This window comes from Podarcis vaucheri, assembly GCF_965113315.1.
Source record: "Podarcis vaucheri genome assembly, chromosome: 4".
NCBI classification, from domain to species: Eukaryota; Metazoa; Chordata; class Lepidosauria; order Squamata; family Lacertidae; genus Podarcis; species Podarcis vaucheri.
In genome coordinates, this window is record NC_138762.1 from 1,079,962 (window position 1) to 1,100,227 (window position 20,266).

Here is a 20,266-nt window from a genome sequence, read left to right on the forward strand (position 1 = left end):
GTATATCAAACAAAGCAGCATTCAACAACTCATCAGAATCTAATAATAAATATGTTGGTTAATGACAAACAACAAAGGTAATGAACATTCACCCAACTCCCTTCAGTTCTTCTTCATTTGTTCCTGAGGCTCTAATCCCTTTTTGTCTCCATTGCAGATTGTTATGAATTGGAAATCGAGAACAAAGGTGACCACAACAATATCCCCAGAGAGGAGATGCCACGGAAAAATTTGGAGTGTGGAGAGAGATGCAGTCACAGCTCCCATTCTACATCCCATCAAAGAAATATCATTGGAAAGAAACCCTATCAGTGCATGGAATGTGGAAAGAGCTTCAGTCAAAGCTCCTCTCTTACTTCCCATCAAAGAATTCATACAGGGGAGGAACCCTATCAGTGTGTGGAATGTGGAAAGAGCTTCAGTCAAAGCTCCTCTCTTACTTCCCATCAAAGAATTCATACAGGGGAGAAACCCTATCAGTGTGTGGAATGTGGAAAGAGGTTCAGTCAGAGCTGCCATCTCACTGCCCATCAAAGAATTCATACAGGGGAGAAACCCTATCAGTGTGTGGAATGTGGAAAGAGCTTCAGTCAGAGCTCATCTCTTACTTCCCATCACAGAATTCATACAGGGGAGAAACCCTATCAGTGTGTGGAATGTGGAAAGAGCTTCAGTCATAGTGCATCTCTCACTTTGCATCAAAGAATTCATACAGGGGAGAAACCCTATCAGTGTGTGGAATGTGGAAAGAGCTTCAGTAAAAGCTCCTCTCTCACTTCTCATCAAAGAATTCATACAGGGGAGAAACTCCATCAGTGTGTGGAATGTGGAAAGAGCTTCAGTAAAAGCTCCTCTCTCACTTCTCATCAAAGAATTCATACAGGCGAGAAACCCTATCAGTGTGTGGAATGTGGAAAAAGCTTCAGTCAGAGCGCCAGTCTCACTTTCCATCAAAGAATTCATACAGGGGAGAAACCCTATCAGTGTGTGGAATGTGGAAAGAGCTTCAGTAAAAGCTCCTCTCTCACTAAGCATCAGAGAATTCATACAGGGGAGAAACCCTATCAGTGCGTGGAATGTGGAAAGAGCTTCAGTAAAAGCTCCTCTCTCACTTCTCATCAAAGAATTCATACAGGGGAGAAACCGTATCAGTGTGTGGAATGTGGAAAGGGCTTCAATAAGAACTCCAATCTCACTTCCCATCAGAGAATTCATACAGGGGAGAAACCGTATCAGTGTGTGGAATGCGGAAAGAGCTTCACTGTAAGCTCCTCTCTCACTTTGCATCAAAGAATTCATACAGGGGAGAAACCCTATCAGTGTGTGGAATGTGGAAAGAGCTTCAGTCAGAGCTCCTCTCTCACTTCCCATCACAGAATTCATAGTTGGGAGAAACCCTGTCAGTGTGTGGAATGTGGAAAGAGCTTCACTTATAGCTCCTCTCTCACTTCCCATCAAAGAATTCATACAGGGGAGAAACCCTATCAGTGTGTGGAATGTGGAAAGAGCTTCAGTCAGAGCTCCTCTCTCACTTCCCATCACAGAATTCATACAGGGGATAAACCGTATCAGTGTGTGGAATGTGGAAAAAGCTTCAGTAAAAGCTCCTCTCTCACTTCCCATCAAAGAAGTCATACAGGGGAGAAACCCTATCAGTGTGTGGAATGTGGAAAAAGCTTCAGTCAGAGCACCAGTCTCACTTCTCATCAAAGAATTCATGCAGGGGATACACCCTATCAGTGTGTGGAATGTGGAAAGAGCTTCAGTCAGAGCTCCTCTCTTACTTCCCATCACAGAATTCATACAGGGGAGAAACCCTATCAGTGTGTGGAATGTGGAAAGAGCTTCAGTAAAAGCTCCTCTCTCACTTCTCATCAAAGAATTCATACAGGGGAGAAACCGTATCAGTGTGTGGAATGCGGAAAGAGCTTCAGTCATAGTGCATCTCTCACTTTGCATCAAAGAATTCATACAGGGGAGAAACCCTATCAGTGTGTGGAATGTGGAAAGAGCTTCTGTAAAAGCTCCTCTCTCACTTCTCATCAAAGAATTCATACAGGGGAGAAACTCCATCAGTGTGTGGAATGTGGAAAGAGCTTCAGTCATAGTGCATCTCTCACTTCTCATCAAAGAATTCATACAGGCGAGAAACCCTATCAGTGTGTGGAATGTGGAAAGAGCTTCAGTCAGAGCTCCTCTCTCACTTCCCATCACAGAATTCATACAGGGGATAAACCGTATCAGTGTGTGGAATGTGGAAAAAGCTTCAGTAAAAGCTCCTCTCTCACTTCCCATCAAAGAATTCATACAGGGGAGAAACCCTATCAGTGTGTGGAATGTGGAAAAAGCTTCAATAGTAATTCCAATCTCACTTCCCATCAGAGAATTCATACAGAGGAGAAACCCTATCAGTGTGTGGAATGTGGAAAGAGCTTCAATAAGAACTCCAATCTCACTTCCCATCAGAGAATTCATACAGGGGAGAAACCATATCAATGTGTGGAAAGAGCTTCACTGAAAACTCCAAACTCACTTCCCATCTAAGAATTCATTCAGGGGAGAAGCCCTATCAGTGCGTGGAATGTGGAAAGAGCCTCAGTCAGAGCTCTGATCTCAATTCCCATCACAGAATTCATAGAGGGGAGAAACCCTGTCGGTGTGTGGAATGTGGAAAGAGCTTCAGGCAGAGCTCTCTCACTTCCCATCAAAGAATTCATACAGGGGAGAAACCCTATCAGTGTGTGGAATGTGGAAAGAGCTTCAGTAAAAGCTCCTCTCTCACTTCCCATCACAGAATTCATACAGGGGAGAAACCCTATCAGTGTATGTAATGCGGAAAAATCTTTAGTCGGAGCTACTCTCTCACTTCCCATCGAAGATTTCATACAAAGGTTGGAAAACCCATTATACAGCTTTAGGAGACAGGCAAATCAGCACCTTTTAAACCAGGCCTCTGGCTGATTGACATGTAATGTCCTTTTCAAATGTGGTGGGGAGGGGGGTTACAGATGTGTATTGTGTTTTTATATTGTGCTTTTATGTTGTAACTATCCTTAGACCTAGGGGTGTAGGGAATAGAAGCCACCTCTTAGAGGCCGAGGGTTCTTTGCCGCCCCCCAATAAAATATTTGAGGGGGCACCCACCCAGTTGATAGGCATTGCCATGCCAATGGCATGCATGCATCATGTGATTGATTGTGCTAGGCGGGCCTTACCTGGCCCCCCACCAATATTTTATTCAATTCAGCACCACCGGGTCGGGTAGTATACAAATTAAATAAAGACATAAATCGCCTTCCTTTGAACATGTTCCAACTTATCATTATCCTTATTTATTTTCATATTTAAAATTTATGTACCCTACATCTGAAGATTTCACACTATAAACATACAGGATGAAAGCATGGCTTTCTCAAAAACATGTTGTCAGGGGTTCAGGAGCAGAGGCGCAGAAAAGGGAGGAAACAGAGAGCGAGGGGGAGGAGTCCGAAGGGAGGATGAGTGATGATGACGACCCGAGATCCCCGAGCCTTTCCAGTGAATCGGAAGATTCACAGAAAGGAGCGCCAGTGGTCAGAGCAAGGGGGGGACCCAGGGGGACACCCCAGGAAGAAGGGACCAGAGGGGAATCAGAGAGCAGCAGTTGGAAATCGGGGCCAGCGTCCCCGGCTGAGCGCAGCGGGGAGGAAGGGGGCCAGGTATCGGGTTCCGGAGGTTCTCAGCAGGAGGGAGGGCATGAGTCAGGAGTGGTCACGCCCTCATCAGGGAGCGAGGAAACGGTCAAGAGGAAGGTAGAAAGTTGGGCTTGCGCGCCAAGTTCAAATGCAGCGGAAGGCGGCACAGTAAGCAGCCCGGAAAGGGAGCCAGGTCATAAAGCCCGCCGCAAGGAGGCAGAAGGGTCCGGGGGGTCTGTGTCAGAAGAGTCCCGGAAGGAAGAGACCATGGGGGGCAGAGGGACCCAGAGAAGGAAGGAAAGACGTAAGAGGTGGAGCAAGGCAAGGGTATTAAGTTGGTGTACAGGAGGCAGGGATTCAGACAGAGCTTCGCCAGTCTAGCACATAAGACGTAGAGCTGCACGCTGCAGCTTGAAAATGGAAACTGTAACTCAATAAAGACTTTTATTAAGTGTACGCTGGCTAGCGTGATCCTCTGTGAGCTAGGATCTGGAAGCAGCTCTGACACATGTAAAGCCAGAGAACTAGAGAGAACCAACTAGAATCATAGAATCATAGAGTTGGAAGAGACCACAAGGGTCATCGAGTCCAACCCCCTGCCAAGCAGGAAACACCATCAGAGCAGAAGATGGAGAGATCCTTGTGCTGTGATTCCTGCACTAGAGGACCCTCGAGGGTCCCTCCCAACCATCCAGTTATGTGGTCCTATGGTTAAAATACTCATGGGATGGGATGTGACCTACCAAACCACCTTGTCGCCCAAGCCGCATTCACCAGGCCAGACCCGGTGAGCCGAAGGAGCGCTCCGCAGTGGCAATGGAACTGCCCAGGAGACAGTTTGGGGGGGGGGAGAGAGTCAGAGGGGTTGGAGGGAGGGAGAAGTGGCTCTGATCTGAGTGGATCCTCCGCTCTGAGGAGAATATCTATGGAGCCAGAGGAAGGAGCCTCACAGCTGAGATGGGGAGACCATGTTGAGGGTCTGAAGGGAGTATTCAGATGGGAGTGAAGCTGGAGGGAGAAGCTGTGGGAAGACTCCTCTTCTTCTGGGGTCTCCTTCCAGTCAGGAGGAGAGAGATCTTGTATCCCTGAGATCTCTTGATGAAGAGCGGTATATCAATTCAATTAACAACAACAATTATTATTATTATTTATTCATTCATTTATAACCCGCGCATCTGGCTGTTTCTTCCCCAGCTACTCTGGGCAGCTTCCAACAAAATATTAAAATGCAATAGTCTATCAAATATTAAAAACTTCCCTAAACATAACAACCATCCATTTTTAGTCCACTGAATTAGAAATTCAGCATTTCTGGGAGGGGAAATGGCATACTATTGAGTGTTTGCCTAGCAACATGCTTAAGAAAGTTTTGGTTATTCATGATGAGAATAGGATTTATTTATTATGATATTCACTGGGTTCCTCCTTGGCAGCCAGTGCAATGGTTTCAGCAGGACTAGAACTCAGGACCCGCTGCCTTGAGGGACACCTAAGAGCAGTTGGGCAGGGGAAAGGTCTCCCTCGGGAAGCTGGAGGGAGATGCTGAGAGCCCAGCCAAGAGCCAAAGGCCCCCCCCAAAGGGACCGAGGGAGATGCTCAGAGCCCAGCCAAGAGCCAAAGGCCCCCCCCAAAGGGACCGAGGGAGATGCTCAGAGCCCAGCCAAGAGCCAAAGCCCCCCCCCAAAGGGACCGAGGGAGATGCTCAGAGCCCAGCCAAGAGCCAAAGGCCCCCCCAAAAAGGGACCGAGGGAGATGCTCAGAGCCCAGCCAAGAGCCAAAGGCCCCCCCCCCAAAGGGACTGAGGGAGATGCTCAGAGCCCAGCCAAGAGCCAAAGGCCCCCCCCCAAAGGGACCAAGGGAGATGCTCAGAGCCCAGCCAAGAGCCAAAGGCCCCCCCAAAGAGACCGAGGGAGATGCTAAGAGCCCAGCCAAGAGCCAAAGGCCCCCCCCCAAAAGGGACCGAGGGAGATGCTCAGAGCCCAGCCAAGAGCCAAAGGCCCCCCCCAAAGGGACCGAGGGAGATGCTCAGAGCCCAGCCAAGAGCCACAGCCCCCCCAAAAAAGGGACCGAGGGAGATGCTCAGAGCCCAGCCAAGAGCCAAAGGCCCCCCCAAAGGGACCGAGGGAGATGCTCAGAGCCCAGCCAAGAGCCAAAGCCCCCCCAAAGGGACCGAGGGAGATGCTCAGAGCCCAGCCAAGAGCCAAAGGCCCCCCCCAAGGGACCGAGGGAGATGCTCAGAGCCCAGCCAAGAGCCAAAGGCCCCCCCCACGGGACCGAGGGAGATGCTCAGAGCCCAGCCAAGAGCCAAACGCCCCCCCCAAGGGACCGAGGGAGATGCTCAGAGCCCAGCCAAGAGCCAAAGGCCCCCCCAAAGGGACTGAGGGAGATGCTCAGAGCCCAGCCAAGAGCCAAAGGCCCCCCCCAAAGGGACAGAGGGAGATGCTCAGAGCCCAGCCAAGAGCCAAAGGCCCCCCCCCAAAGGGACCGAGGGAGATGCTCAGAGCCCACCCAAGAGCCAAAGGCCCCCCCCAAAGGGACTGAGGGAGATGCTCAGAGCCCAGCCAAGAGCCAAAGGCCCCCCCCCAAAGGAACAGAGGGAGATGCTCAGAGCCCAGCCAAGAGCCAAAGGCCCCCCCCAGGGACCGAGGGAGATGCTCAGAGCCCAGCCAAGAGCCAAAGCCCCCCCAATAGGGACCGAGGGAGATGCTCAGAGCCCAGCCAAGAGCCAAAGGCCCCCCCAAAGGGACCGAGGGAGATGCTCAGAGCCCAGCCAAGAGCCAAAGCCCCCCCAATAGGGACCGAGGGAGATGCTCAGAGCCCAGCCAAGAGCCAAAGCCCCCCCCCAGGGACCGAGGGAGATGCTCAGAGCCCAGCCAAGAGCCAAAGCCCCCCCCCAAAGGGACCGAAGGAGATGCTCAGAGCCCAGCCAAGAGCCAAAGGCCCCCCCCCAAAGGGACCGAAGGAGATGCTCAGAGCCCAGCCAAGAGCCAAAGGCCCCCCCCAAAGGGACAGAGGGAGATGCTCAGAGCCCAGCCAAGAGCCAAAGGCCCCCCCCAAAGGGACAGAGGGAGATGCTCAGAGCCCAGCCAAGAGCCAAAGGCCCCCCCCAAAGGGACAGAGGGAGATGCTCAGAGCCCAGCCAAGAGCCAAAGGCCCCCCCCAAAGGGACCGAGGGAGATGCTCAGAGCCCAGCTGAGAGCCAAAGGCCCCCCCCAAAGGGACGGAGGGAGATGCTCAGAGCCCAGCCAAGAGCCAAAGGCCCCCCCCCAAAGGGACGGAGGGAGATGCTCAGAGCCCAGCCAAGAGCCAAAGGCCCCCCCCAAAGGGACCGAGGGAGATGCTCAGAGCCCAGCCAAGAGCCAAAGGCCCCCCCCAAAGGGACCGAGGGAGATGCTCAGAGCCCAGCCAAGAGCCAAAGGCCCCCCCCAAAGGGACCGAGGGAGATGCTCAGAGCCCAGCCAAGAGCCAAAGGCCCCCCCCAAAGGGACCGAGGGAGATGCTCAGAGCCCAGCCAAGAGCCAAAGGCCCCCCCCAAAGGGACCGAGGGAGATGCTCAGAGCCCAGCCAAGAGCCAAAGGCCCCCCCCAAAGGGACTGAGGGAGATGCTCAGAGCCCAGCCGAGAGCCAAAGGCCCCCCCCAAGGGACCGAGGGAGATGCTCAGAGCCCAGCCAAGAGCCAAAGGCCCCCCCCAAAGGGACCGAGGGAGATGCTCAGAGCCCAGCCAAGAGCCAAAGGCCCCCCCCCAAAGGGACTGAGGGAGATGCTCAGAGCCCAGCCAAGAGCCAAAGGCCCCCCCCAAAGGGACCGAAGGAGATGCTCAGAGCCCAGCCAAGAGCCAAAGGCCCCAGCCCAAAGGGACCGAAGGAGATGCTCAGAGCCCAGCCAAGAGCCAAAGGCCCCCCCCCAAAGGGACCGAAGGAGATGCTCAGAGCCCAGCCAAGAGCCAAAGGCCCCCCCCCAAAAGGGACCGAGGGAGATGCTCAGAGCCCAGCCAAGAGCCAAAGGCCCCCCCAAAGGGACCGAGGGAGATGCTCAGAGCCCAGCCAAGAGCCAAAGGCCCCCCCCCAAAGGGACCGAAGGAGATGCTCAGAGCCCAGCCAAGAGCCAAAGGCCCCCCCCCAAAGGGACCGAAGGAGATGCTCAGAGCCCAGCCAAGAGCCAAAGGCCCCCCCCCAAAAGGGACCGAGGGAGATGCTCAGAGCCCAGCCAAGAGCCAAAGGCCCCCCCAAAGGGACCGAGGGAGATGCTCAGAGCCCAGCCAAGAGCCACAGCCCCCCCAAAAAAGGGACCGAGGGAGATGCTCAGAGCCCAGCCAAGAGCCAAAGGCCCCCCCAAAGGGACCGAGGGAGATGCTCAGAGCCCAGCCAAGAGCCAAAGGCCCCCCCAAAGGGACCGAGGGAGATGCTCAGAGCCCAGCCAAGAGCCAAAGCCCCCCCAAAGGGACTGAGGGAGATGCTCAGAGCCCAGCCAAGAGCCAAAGGCCCCCCCCCCACGGGACCGAGGGAGATGCTCAGAGCCCAGCCAAGAGCCAAAGGCCCCCCCCCAAGGGACCGAGGGAGATGCTCAGAGCCCAGCCAAGAGCCAAAGGCCCCCCCAAAGGGACCGAGGGAGATGCTCAGAGCCCAGCCAAGAGCCAAAGCCCCCCCAAAGGGACCGAGGGAGATGCTCAGAGCCCAGCCAAGAGCCAAAGGCCCCCCCCCCCCACGGGACCGAGGGAGATGCTCAGAGCCCAGCCAAGAGCCAAAGGCCCCCCCCAAAGGGACCGAAGGAGATGCTCAGAGCCCAGCCAAGAGCCAAAGGCCCCCCCCAAAGGGACAGAGGGAGATGCTCAGAGCCCAGCCAAGAGCCAAAGGCCCCCCCAAAGGGACCGAGAGAGATGCTCAGAGCCCAGACAAGAGCCAAAGGCCCCCCCCCAAAGGGACCGAGGGAGATGCTCAGAGCCCAGCCAAGAGCCAAAGGCCCCCCCCCAAAGGGACCGAGAGAGATGCTCAGAGCCCAGCCAAGAGCCAAAGGCCCCCCCCCAAAGGGACCGAGAGAGATGCTCGGAGCCCAGACAAGAGCCAAAGGCCCCCCCCAAAAGGGACCGAGAGAGATGCTCAGAGCCCAGACAAGAGCCAAAGGCCCCCCCAAAGGGACCGAGGGAGATGCTCAGAGCCCAGCCAAGAGCCAAAGGCCCCCCCCCAAAGGGACCGAGGGAGATGCTCAGAGCCCAGCCAAGAGCCAAAGCCCCCCCAAAGGGACCGAGGGAGATGCTCAGAGCCCAGCCAAGAGCCAAAGGCCCCCCCCACGGGACCGAGGGAGATGCTCAGAGCCCAGCCAAGAGCCAAAGGCCCCCCCCCCACGGGACCGAGGGAGATGCTCAGAGCCCAGCCAAGAGCCAAAGGCCCCCCCCCAAGGGACCGAGAGAGATGCTCAGAGCCCAGCCAAGAGCCAAAGGCCCCCCCCAAAGGGACCGAGGGAGATGCTCAGAGCCCAGCCAAGAGCCAAAGGCCCCCCCCCAAAGGGACCGAGGGAGATGCTCAGAGCCCAGCCAAGAGCCAAAGGCCCCCCCCAAAGGGACCGAGGGAGATGCTCAGAGCCCAGCCAAGAGCCAAAGGCCCCCCCCAAAGGGACCGAGGGAGATGCTCAGAGCCCAGCCAAGAGCCAAAGGCCCCCCCAAAAAAGGGACCGAAGGAGATGCTCAGAGCCCAGCCAAGAGCCAAAGGCCCCCCCCCAAAGGGACCGAAGGAGATGCTCAGAGCCCAGCCAAGAGCCAAAGGCCCCCCCCAAAGGGACCGAGGGAGATGCTCAGAGCCCAGCCAAGAGCCAAAGGCCCCCCCAAAAAAGGGACCGAGGGAGATGCTCAGAGCCCAGCCAAGAGCCAAACCCCCCCCCCAAAGGGACCGAGGGAGATGCTCAGAGCCCAGCCAAGAGCCAAAGGCCCCCCCCAAAGTGACCGAGGGAGATGCTCAGAGCCCAGCCAAGAGCCAAAGGCCCCCCCCCAAAGGGACCGAGAGAGATGCTCAGAGCCCAGCCAAGAGCCAAAGGCCCCCCCCCAAAGGGACCGAGAGAGATGCTCAGAGCCCAGACAAGAGCCAAAGGCCCCCCCCAAAAGGGACCGAGAGAGATGCTCAGAGCCCAGACAAGAGCCAAAGGCCCCCCCAAAGGGACCGAGGGAGATGCTCAGAGCCCAGCCAAGAGCCAAAGGCCCCCCCCCAAAGGGACCGAGGGAGATGCTCAGAGCCCAGCCAAGAGCCAAAGCCCCCCCAAAGGGACCGAGGGAGATGCTCAGAGCCCAGCCAAGAGCCAAAGGCCCCCCCCACGGGACCGAGGGAGATGCTCAGAGCCCAGCCAAGAGCCAAAGGCCCCCCCCCCCACGGGACCGAGGGAGATGCTCAGAGCCCAGCCAAGAGCCAAAGGCCCCCCCCCAAGGGACCGAGAGAGATGCTCAGAGCCCAGCCAAGAGCCAAAGGCCCCCCCCAAAGGGACCGAGGGAGATGCTCAGAGCCCAGCCAAGAGCCAAAGGCCCCCCCCCAAAGGGACCGAGGGAGATGCTCAGAGCCCAGCCAAGAGCCAAAGGCCCCCCCCAAAGGGACCGAGGGAGATGCTCAGAGCCCAGCCAAGAGCCAAAGGCCCCCCCCAAAGGGACCGAGGGAGATGCTCAGAGCCCAGCCAAGAGCCAAAGGCCCCCCCAAAAAGGGACCGAAGGAGATGCTCAGAGCCCAGCCAAGAGCCAAAGGCCCCCCCCCAAAGGGACCGAAGGAGATGCTCAGAGCCCAGCCAAGAGCCAAAGGCCCCCCCCAAAGGGACCGAGGGAGATGCTCAGAGCCCAGCCAAGAGCCAAAGGCCCCCCCAAAAAAGGGACCGAGGGAGATGCTCAGAGCCCAGCCAAGAGCCAAAGGCCCCCCCCCCAAAGTGACCGAGGGAGATGCTCAGAGCCCAGCCAAGAGCCAAAGGCCCCCCCCCAAAGGGACCGAGGGAGATGCTCAGAGCCCAGCCAAGAGCCAAAGCCCCCCCCCAAAGGGACCGAGGGAGATGCTCAGAGCCCAGCCAAGAGCCAAAGGCCCCCCCCAAAAAAAGGGACCGAGGGAGATGCTCAGAGCCCAGCCAAGAGCCAAAGGCCCCCCCAAAAAAAGGGACCGAGGGAGATGCTCAGAGCCCAGCCAAGAGCCAAAGGCCCCCCCCCACGGGACCGAGGGAGATGCTCAGAGCCCAGCCAAGAGCCAAAGGCCCCCCCCCAAAGGGACCGAGGGAGATGCTCAGAGCCCAGCCAAGAGCCAAAGGCCCCCCCAAAAAAAGGGACCGAGGGAGATGCTCAGAGCCCAGCCAAGAGCCAAAGGCCCCCCCCAAAGGGACCGAAGGAGATGCTCAGAGCCCAGCCAAGAGCCAAAGGCCCCCCCCCAAGGGACCGAGGGAGATGCTCAGAGCCCAGCCAAGAGCCAAAGGCCCCCCCCAAAAAAAGGGACTGAGGGAGATGCTCAGAGCCCAGCCAAGAGCCAAAGGCCCCCCCAAAGGGACCGAGGGAGATGCTCAGAGCCCAGCCAAGAGCCAAAGGCCCCCCCAAAGGGACCGAGGGAGATGCTCAGAGCCCAGCCAAGAGCCAAAGGCCCCCCCCCAAGGGACCGAGGGAGATGCTCAGAGCCCAGCCAAGAGCCAAAGGCCCCCCCAAAAAAAGGGACTGAGGGAGATGCTCAGAGCCCAGCCAAGAGCCAAAGGCCCCCCCAAAGGGACCGAGGGAGATGCTCAGAGCCCAGCCAAGAGCCAAAGGCCCCCCCAAAAAAAGGGACCGAGGGAGATGCTCAGAGCCCAGCCAAGAGCCAAAGGCCCCCCCAAAAAAAGGGACCGAGGGAGATGCTCAGAGCCCAGCCAAGAGCCAAAGGCCCCCCCCAAAAAAGGGACCGAGGGAGATGCTCAGAGCTCAGCCAAGAGCCAAAGGCCCCCCCAAAGGGACCGAGGGAGATGCTCAGAGCCCAGCCAAGAGCCAAAGCCCCCCCAAAGGAACCGAGGGAGATGCTCAGAGCCCAGCCAAGAGCCAAAGCCCCCCCCCAAAGGGACCGAGGGAGATGCTCAGAGCCCAGCCAAGAGCCAAAGGCCCCCCCAAAGGGACCGAGGGAGATGCTCAGAGCCCAGCCAAGAGCCAAAGCCCCCCCCCCCAAGGGACCGAGGGAGATGCTCAGAGCCCAGCCAAGAGCCAAAGGCCCCCCCCCAAAGGGACCGAGGGAGATGCTCAGAGCCCAGCCAAGAGCCAGAGCCCCCCCCCAAGGGACCGAGGGAGATGCTCAGAGCTGATACGGAACGGGGGGGGGCAATGTCTTCTTCACTACAATATATTTGCTCAATTTCTCTAGGACTCCATCACCCCTCCCCTGTCCTCCATAATCTCTCAAGTAATACTGTCAAAATCCTGTCACAATGTATCCACTCTGTTTCTGCTTTTGCTCTCTAGTACAGAGTGGCTTAGAAATCACTGAAATCTTCAAAAATTGATATAAAATCAGCCGTGGTTCTGATCTGCTCGTTCTCGGTGCCATTCAACTCAGTTCCCCTTGGACTCCATGATGCTGTCCCTACTTCCATAATCCCCAAAGCGGCAGGTCACGTACGCAGGAACTTCTTAATCCTGTCAGATAGTTTTGCAAATCCTTCCTTCGGGCAATACTAGGTGACAGACGATGTATATTCCTGGCCCATTGTCTTGCCACCACCGGTACTCAATAAATGTGTATCTATGTATATTTCCCGCTCCGCATATCCCCCCTCCCTCATCCGAAAATGCTAATTAATGTAATCCCACCTTTTCATAATGTATTCATGACGTGTAAAGTATATTCATGATGTAACTTGTGAAACCCAACCTTCCCATAATGTATTCGTGACGTTTCATGCACTGTATTCTGGGACATGGAGGGAAATCTCAAAAGTTCATGCCACCCCTTTCTCGCTGTTCAATCTCGCCTTGAACCTGTTGCGCAATAAACTTGGACCTTCTGCAGTTTGCTCCTGCGTCCGGCTGAGCTCATTTTCTTCCGCAGGGACCCACGGACTTAGTCCGATGAGCTGGGTGGCAGAGTAACCCCGCACCCAGAATTTTTCCGTAACAAGCCAAAGGCCCCCCCCCCAAGGGACCGAGGGAGATGCTCAGAGCCCAGCCAAGAGCCAAAGGCCCCCCCAAAGGGACCGAGGGAGATGCTCAGAGCCCAGCCAAGAGCCAAAGGCCCCCCCAAAAGGGACCGAGGGAGATGCTCAGAGCCCAGCCAAGAGCCAAAGGCCCCCCCAAAAAAGGGACCGAGGGAGATGCTCAGAGCCCAGCCAAGAGCCAAAGGCCCCCCCAAAAAAGGGACCGAGGGAGATGCTCAGAGCCCAGCCAAGAGCCAAAGGCCCCCCCAAAGGGACCGAGGGAGATGCTCAGAGCCCAGCCAAGAGCCAAAGGCCCCCCCCCAAATGATCCCTTGCCATAGGCGGATCCAGGAGGAAGCTGCCCCCTTAGAGTCATTCAGAATGACAGAAATGAATAGAGATCAGAGTTCTGCCCTGGCTAAGCGAGTGTGCAATGCGGGGGGGGGGGCTGAGATTGGGGACTGGCCTTGCAAGGGTTAAAGGGAACCGAGCTGCCTTCCTAGAGAGGACAGGAAGCGGACGGGGGGGGGCAGGTCCTCCAGAGCCAAGGCCCCTCCCTCCCCAGTCCTTTCCTGCTTGGGTGTCTCTCCTGCAAGGGCTGCCTCGCTCTCCCCTCCTGGGATCTGGTGAGTCTCCTCTCTCTCTCTCTGGGATCTGGTGGGGGTCTCAGGGCTGCAGCAGGGGAGGAGGCGGGGGGGGGGCTGATCTGCTCCTGCAGGGGGGGGGAGAGGAGAGGGAGTCAGGGAGGAGAGGGTCAGGGGTGCAAAGACCCCCCCCCCGTGTGCTCCTGCTACCCAGAGGAGGAAGGAGCCCCGGGGCTGAGAGCCAGAGCTTTTTGCCAGATTCCCCAGGAGGAAGGTCAGGGAAGGAGAGAGGGGGGGGTCCCCAAGTCAGGGGGGAGGAGAGGGTCCTGCCAGGGAGGGGCCAGGTCTGCCACGCTCTCCTTCCTGCAGATCAGAGGGTCCCAAACTCAGTTGGCCCTCCGCCCCCCCAATCTCCTTCTTTAAACAAAGGAGTCCCATTGCAGAACAGAGGAAATATCTGCAAATGGTTTTCCAAAGCTGGACGAGGAGGTGGACTAGACACCCCCCCCAAAAAAAAACACCCATGGGGAGAAAGGAAGGAAAGTCTGGCTGTTTCATTGGGGACCAGTTTCCCAGTGTCTCCCAGGGCAGCTCCCCCCGGAGGCCACTGCAGCAATCCCCTCGCACCCAGAGCAGGGCATCCCAGGACCACATCCTCTCTCTCCCAAAGGGATTGTTGCTGGAAAACCGGCCGGAAATGGGCGCTGCTACTCACTGAGCCTCCGGGGACCTTGGAATCTATGTGTGTTAAGCCATCTAAGAGAATAATAGTAATAAATTGCCTGCCTAAATTTCAAGGGATATGTCTTTGGCCCCGCCCACTTGGCCCTCAGGGGGTTGACTAGATACATACCTGGCCCTCAGAGCAAAGAAAAAGAGACCCCACCCCAGGAGTCTGTCTTGAGAGCGGCAGAGAGTCCAAGTGCAAGAAAAGGAGACTGAAGCAGGGGGGAAGTGTGCCCTGAAGTGGGGGTGGGGGTAGAACAACTCCTGAGGACCCCCGGATGAGGACCCTGTTACTGGAAAAATCCGAGGGCTCCCCCTTGGACAAAAAGCAAAGACACCAACCAGAGTAAATTGAAGCAAATCAGCAGCCTGTAGGCTTGGTCTTTATTGAAGAAAGACTGTCGCGACAGGGTGCTCCCCTCACTTGCAGGTGAGAGGAAAGACCCAGAAAAATAGTGTGCAAGGTCTTATAAAAACTTTTGAAATTCCCCTCCTCTAGCTCAAGCCCACCCCCAGAAACATCATGTATACATTACAGAAAGGAGGGGTTGAGGGGGGAGTTGGTGGTAACCTGAGTGTCTTGTCACCTGGCTGGTTCCCCCTTTCCCCCCTACCCCTTGAGTCACTTCCAGGAGACAAAGGGGAGTTTGCAGTTTCCTGCCCCCAGAGCAGGGGTCGGCAACCCGCGGCTCCGGAGCCGCATGCGGCTCTTTTACACCCCTGCGGCGGCTCCGCAGATCCTCGGGGACCCTGAGCAGAAAAGCAGAAGCGCCAAAAAGAGGAGGGGGATGGAGCTGGGCAGCCGGGCAAAGCAAGGCGGCGGCGGCGGAGCTCGAGAGGTGGCGGCTGCTGGGATGGAGGAGGAGGCAGCGCCGGCGGCCGGAGAAGGGCTGCTGCTGCTGCCGCCGGAGGGAAGTTCTGCCAGGCGGCTTCATGGCTCATAGCTTCCCCCGGGGTAGGACGGGCGGCGAGGGGGATGCCTCGTCTGGAGGACGGTGAGGAACCGGCCGAGCAGCTCACGGCGGCGCCTCTTCCCTCATGGTGCAGGGAGCGAGGAGGAAGAGGAGGAGGGCGGTGGCAGGAAGGTGTGCTAGGGCGCAGCGACGGTTCTCCCCTCAGGTGGACGCGGCTGCCACTGCCACCGCCGGCACCTGCCACACGCAGGCGCGCTTGCTTTCGCCATCGCGGCAGCCCGCCCGCCCTTAGGCCCTGCGCGCCGCGCGACATCGAGAGCCGCCCACCCAGGCCACGCTCTCCTCAGCCCCGCGTGCGAGGCACCTGAGGCGAGGGAGAGAGACCGCGCGCGCTTGAGGGAAATGGCGGGGCGGGGTTTTTGTGTGTCTTTGTGGGGGGGGTGGCGGTGGTGCTTCGGGATCCTTTTCCGTGCCTTGCTTCTGAGTGGCCGCCGAGTTGAGGGAGAGCACCTGAGGTGAACCACAAAATGGGTCCGCCCTCCCTGTCAGGGAGGAAGGGGTGAATTACGCCAGTGACGAGGAGGGGGTCCAGAGGTAGCCAGCAGGAGAGGCGGGGGAGCACGAGAGCAATTGCAGAGGGAGGGGGGGCTGTTAGGCACCAAAATCCTGCATGCGGGATTTCCCCCGTTCTCTGGTGCCTATGCAATTCCTGCCCTTCTCCCTTCCCCCTCGAGATTTGCTGCAGAGACAAGCAAATGAAGAAGAAAGGGAAGAGTATTAGCTGACATGTCCCCGGATCCCATGGAAAGCACCACAGATTCCTTTGCTTACCAGCTCTTTTTATTTTAAGTTGGCTTCAAACCTGTAATTGTGTAGGTGTGTGTATGTATACATATACACACATAAATATTTATATCTCTTCCCTCTCACCTTCCTTTCACCCAGTTTCTCTGGCACTGGTTTATAAATGCTGCTATGTAGAAATGATGAGAAAGTTGCACCAGCAGAAGGAATGGATATGTGCTGTTAGTAAAAAGAGAGGGAGTTGAACTGCAGGGAGGGACAGACACTTTTCTATGTATTAATTTGTATAATGCCCTCTATGCACATGGTGCTTTGCAAAAAATGGATATGAGAGGTACCATACCCCTCTTTGCTATCTGAAATAGACTCAGGGAAAAGAGAGAGAATGGGGGAAGGGGAAGAATGTGTGGTTATTTACATTTGGCTTGTTTTGCGGCTCCCAGTTTTTTGTTTTTTTCCGGAAACGGGTCCAAGTGGCTCTTTTTGTCTTAAAGGTTGCAGACCCCTGCCCCAGAGGGAAGATCTGATCATTGTCCTTTGTTTCAGTCCATGCTGAATCCACTCCCATATGCAAGTTCTTTGTGATCTTGATGGTCTTCTGTCTGGTATCATCAGGGTTGGCATAGCAACTGGGCAGGGCTCCATGGAATCCTAGAGTTGATCCTAGAGTTTTCATGGAATCCTAGAGTTTTCATGGAATCCTAGAGTTGAAAGGGACCCAAAGGGTCATCAAGTCCCACCCCCTGCATTGCAGGAGTCTCAGCTAGATCCTCCCAGACAGATGGCCATCCAAACTAGGCTTCTTGTATTTCTATATTCATCACTGAGTGCTAAAATAGGCTTCAAAGCAGTGGACAGACGAGAACAAATAGTGTCCAGGATTCACCTAGCCAGCCCCATCTGCTGTGAAATATAGCCTGCCCCCCACTCCTCCCCCTCTCCATGCCCCCTTGAACCCCTGGAATCTGGCTGTGGGGCACTGGGAGGGATCCTCTTCAGAACAGGACATGAGGAGAGGAGAAAGTGGATCCTCCCATCTGGGAAACTGGAATCCCTGCGTAGGCAGGATGACTTGAAATCCACAAGGAAGAGAACCACCTATGTGCACAAAGATGAATACCCATAATTAAAAGCTGAATAAAATAATTCAATTAAAACGTCAAAATAGACATCCATAATAAAAATGTGCAGCAAAGCAATCCTATTGAAACAACGCAGCAATTAACAGGAAGGAAACAAGAGAACATTGTGTAGCAGATCATATTTCTGCTGTCTCAGAGGAGGACATTTCCCTTTTCTTTTAGGATCCAGTGTGCTTTGAAGACATATCTGTTTCACGGACGAGGAGTGGGCGTTGCTGGATCCTGACCAGAGAGCTCTGCATAAGGACGTCATGGAGGAGAATCGTGGGATCGTGGCCTCTCTTGGTAAGGCTCCCTGTGGGATCGTCCTATCTGCCTGGAAATTCAAAAAATACCTCTATGTGACTAACCTCATATATTTTCACAGCGCCCCCTACAACACCTGGGAACCTAACACCCCCACAAGAAATAGTAAATTACAGCTTTTTCTGTGAACCATCTTCCTCCAGTTCTGCCTTTTTATACCACGATTCGGCTGGTCTGAACTGCCCAGGCCTCTTAAATGTCAGCTTCAGAGTTGTTAGGAAAGATAGGTAGCTCCTGTCAGGTTTTTCATTTCAGCATCCACCTTTAGGAATAGAGGCCACAGTTTTACCTACCTTGATGCGCTGAGAAGCATCGAAGGGCCCAGCAGGGTCTGAAGGATGCTGTTGTGCCCGACAGGATTAAGTAAACTGGGCTCTGTTCTCGGAGGAGTCCCTGGCAAGATGGTCCCGTCTTGGGAGCCATAATTGATGGAGTCTGCTTTTGGCCTCCAGTTGGGAATTGGCACAGATCCATCACTCTGGGGCAGGAGATAATAATAATAATAGTAATAATAATAATAATAATAATAATAATAATAATAATAATAATAATAATAATAATTTATTATTTATACCGCGCCCATCTGGTTGGGTTTCCACAGCCACTCTGGGCATCTTCCAACAGAATATTAAAATACAATAGTCTATTAAACATTAAAAGTTTCCCTAAACAGGGCTGCCTTCAGATGTCTTCTAAAAGATGATGATCAGGTCATAGATCTGGCCTCATGGACCATTTCTAGCCCGACCCAAATATGCTTTGCCAGTCATCCAGGCACTACGAATGAGCAAGACACACAAAATTTTACCTCATGCCCTCTGAGCCAAGTTACCATATTTTTCGCTCTATAAAGGTAAAGGTAAAGGTACCCCTGCCCGTATGGGCCAGTCTTGCCAGACTCTAGGGTTGTGCGCCCATCTCACTCTATAGGCCGGGGGCCAGCGCTGTCCAGAGACACTTCCAGGTCACGTGGCCAGCATGACATCGCTGCTCTGGCGAGCCAGAGCCGCACACGGAAACGCCGTTTACCTTCCCGCTAGTAAGCGGTCCCTATTTATCTACTTGCACCCGGGGGTGCTTTCGAACTGCTAGGTTGGCAGGCGCTGGGACCGAGCAGCGGGAGCGCACCCCGCCGCAGGGATTCAAACCGCCGACCTTTCGATCGGCAAGCCCTAGGCGCTGAGGCTTTTACCCACAGCGCCACCCGCGTCCCTTTTCGCTCTATAGGACGCACTTTTCCCCCTCCAAAGATGAAGGGGAAATGTGTGTGCATCCTATGGAGTGAATGCAGGCTCCCTGGCTTCAGCGATAGCAACGCGAAGCCTCCGAAGCCTGCGCTCCGGAGGCTTTGCGTTGCTTTCGCTGAAGCCAGGAGAGTCTGGTCTTTGAGGCAGCGCTTGCCCCCACCGCCAGCCCCACAGGCTCGTGCGACGCCTTCGCGCTGCTCCTGGACCTGGGTGTGTGGCTCCTGTGGGCTTTTGCGGGAGATGGGGGAATTCCCCCACCTCGTAGAAAAGCCCGCAGGAGCCACGCAGCCTTTAAAGCGTGTGCCGCTCTTGGGGGCTTTTCCCCAAGGAGGGAGAAGGGACTGACTGGCTGAGTCAGTCCCTTCTCCCTCCTGTGGGCTTTTGCGGGAGATGGGGGGATTCCCCCACCTCCCGCAATAGCAGGGAGAAGGTCTGGGAGAAGCGGACAGGCTGCACCCAGAGCTTGGGGGGATCATATATTTTTCCATGATTTCCCCCTCTGAAAACTAGGTGCGCCCTATGGTCAGGTGCGCCCTATAGAGCGAAAAATACGGTATTCTTGAAGTGGGAATCTTCCTCATGTAGCCAAACCATCCATCCCCATCCACACACAAGAGGGAGTCACTAGGTTTGGGGGAATCCCAAGGTTTTCAGAGGTACATGCAAGTCCCATTAAAAACGGGATTATGATGAGGACTGGATGTCCTCACTGCCCACAGCAGAATATGCTGACCACTGATTTCTCAGTCTGGACAGGTGGGTTTGAGACCCTCAAAATAAAATCTGAACAAAATTGGTGAAGCAGCAAAGAGTTTATTGGTTACATAGACATCCTTGCAAGCACGGGTGTCCAAAAGTAGGCACACACAAACTTAGCAAAACACAAGCTACATGCAGTGCAAGTTCTTTCTCCTGTTTCCCCATTGGCAGGGCATGCGCAGGGTTTACAGACTATGGAGGTTAACTCTGTGTCCAGGGCGGCTGTCTCCCAGCTCCATCTGGTATGCAGGCTGAGACCCTCCCTGCCCGCAGACTGCCTCACCAGAGTGGTGCATGCTCTAGTTATCTCCCGCTTGGACTACTGCAATGTGCTCTACGTGGGGCTACCTTTGAAGGTGACTCGGAAACTGCAATTAATCCATAATGCAGCAGCTAGACTGGGGACTAGGAGCGGCTGCCAGGACCGCATAACACCGGTCCTGAGAGATCTGCATTGACTCCCAGTGCATTTCCGAGCACGATTCAAAGTGTTGGTGCTGACCTTGAAAGCCGCCTAAACGGCCTGGGTCCAGTAGACCTTAAGAAGAGTCTCCACCCCCATTGTTCTGCCCGGTCCAGCGCCGAGGGCCTTCTGGCAGTTCCCTCACTGAGAGAAGCCAAGTTACAGGGAACCAGGCAGAGGGCCTTCTCAGTAATGGCCCCCTCCCTGTGGAACGCCCTCCCACCAGATGTGAAGGAAATAATCAGCTATCTTTTCTTTAAAAGACATCTGAAGGCAGCCCTGTTTAGGGAAGTTTTTAATATTTAATGCTGTATTTGTCAGGCCTGGTCGTTGTCCTCTTCAGATCACCACACAAACACGCTTCTTGTTCTTTTATAAAACTTTTTATTGCGTATTAACAAAACAATCTTATAAACGGTTCTTAACTCTTCTTCCTCAGAGTCACTTCTTTCAGATCTGCTTCTCGGTGACCAGCCACTCTCAACATGGCGAAGGCGCCCTTGTTCCTTTCGCTTGCCCGCTCTTTTTCCTACCCTCCTGGCTAGAGCTG

At 55.4% G+C, this 20,266-nt stretch overlaps 2 protein-coding genes across 3 annotated transcripts in view; both read left to right on the forward strand.

Annotated features, from left to right (window-relative positions):
• LOC309531588 (uncharacterized protein) overlaps positions 1-2,544 on the forward strand; it is a gene marked incomplete at its 3' end in the record, with an annotated part of 400,889 nt that extends 398,345 nt beyond the window's left edge. The window contains exon 5 of the mRNA XM_082221178.1: positions 158-2,544. Coding sequence (XP_082077304.1) covers positions 158-2,544 — 2,387 coding nt within the window. The remainder of the gene's footprint in view (positions 1-157) is intronic.
• LOC309530360 (uncharacterized protein) overlaps positions 1-20,266 on the forward strand; it is a 113,284-nt gene that overhangs the window by 85,620 nt on the left and 7,398 nt on the right. Inside the window, exon 2 of one of the 2 annotated variants that reach the window (XM_082219270.1) lies at positions 16,658-17,226. In XM_082219270.1, coding sequence (XP_082075396.1) covers positions 17,193-17,226 — 34 coding nt within the window. In that variant the 5' untranslated portion in view covers positions 16,658-17,192. Of the gene's footprint in view, positions 1-16,526; positions 17,227-20,266 lie in introns of those variants that run through there. The other variant, XM_082219269.1, reaches the window with a different exon arrangement.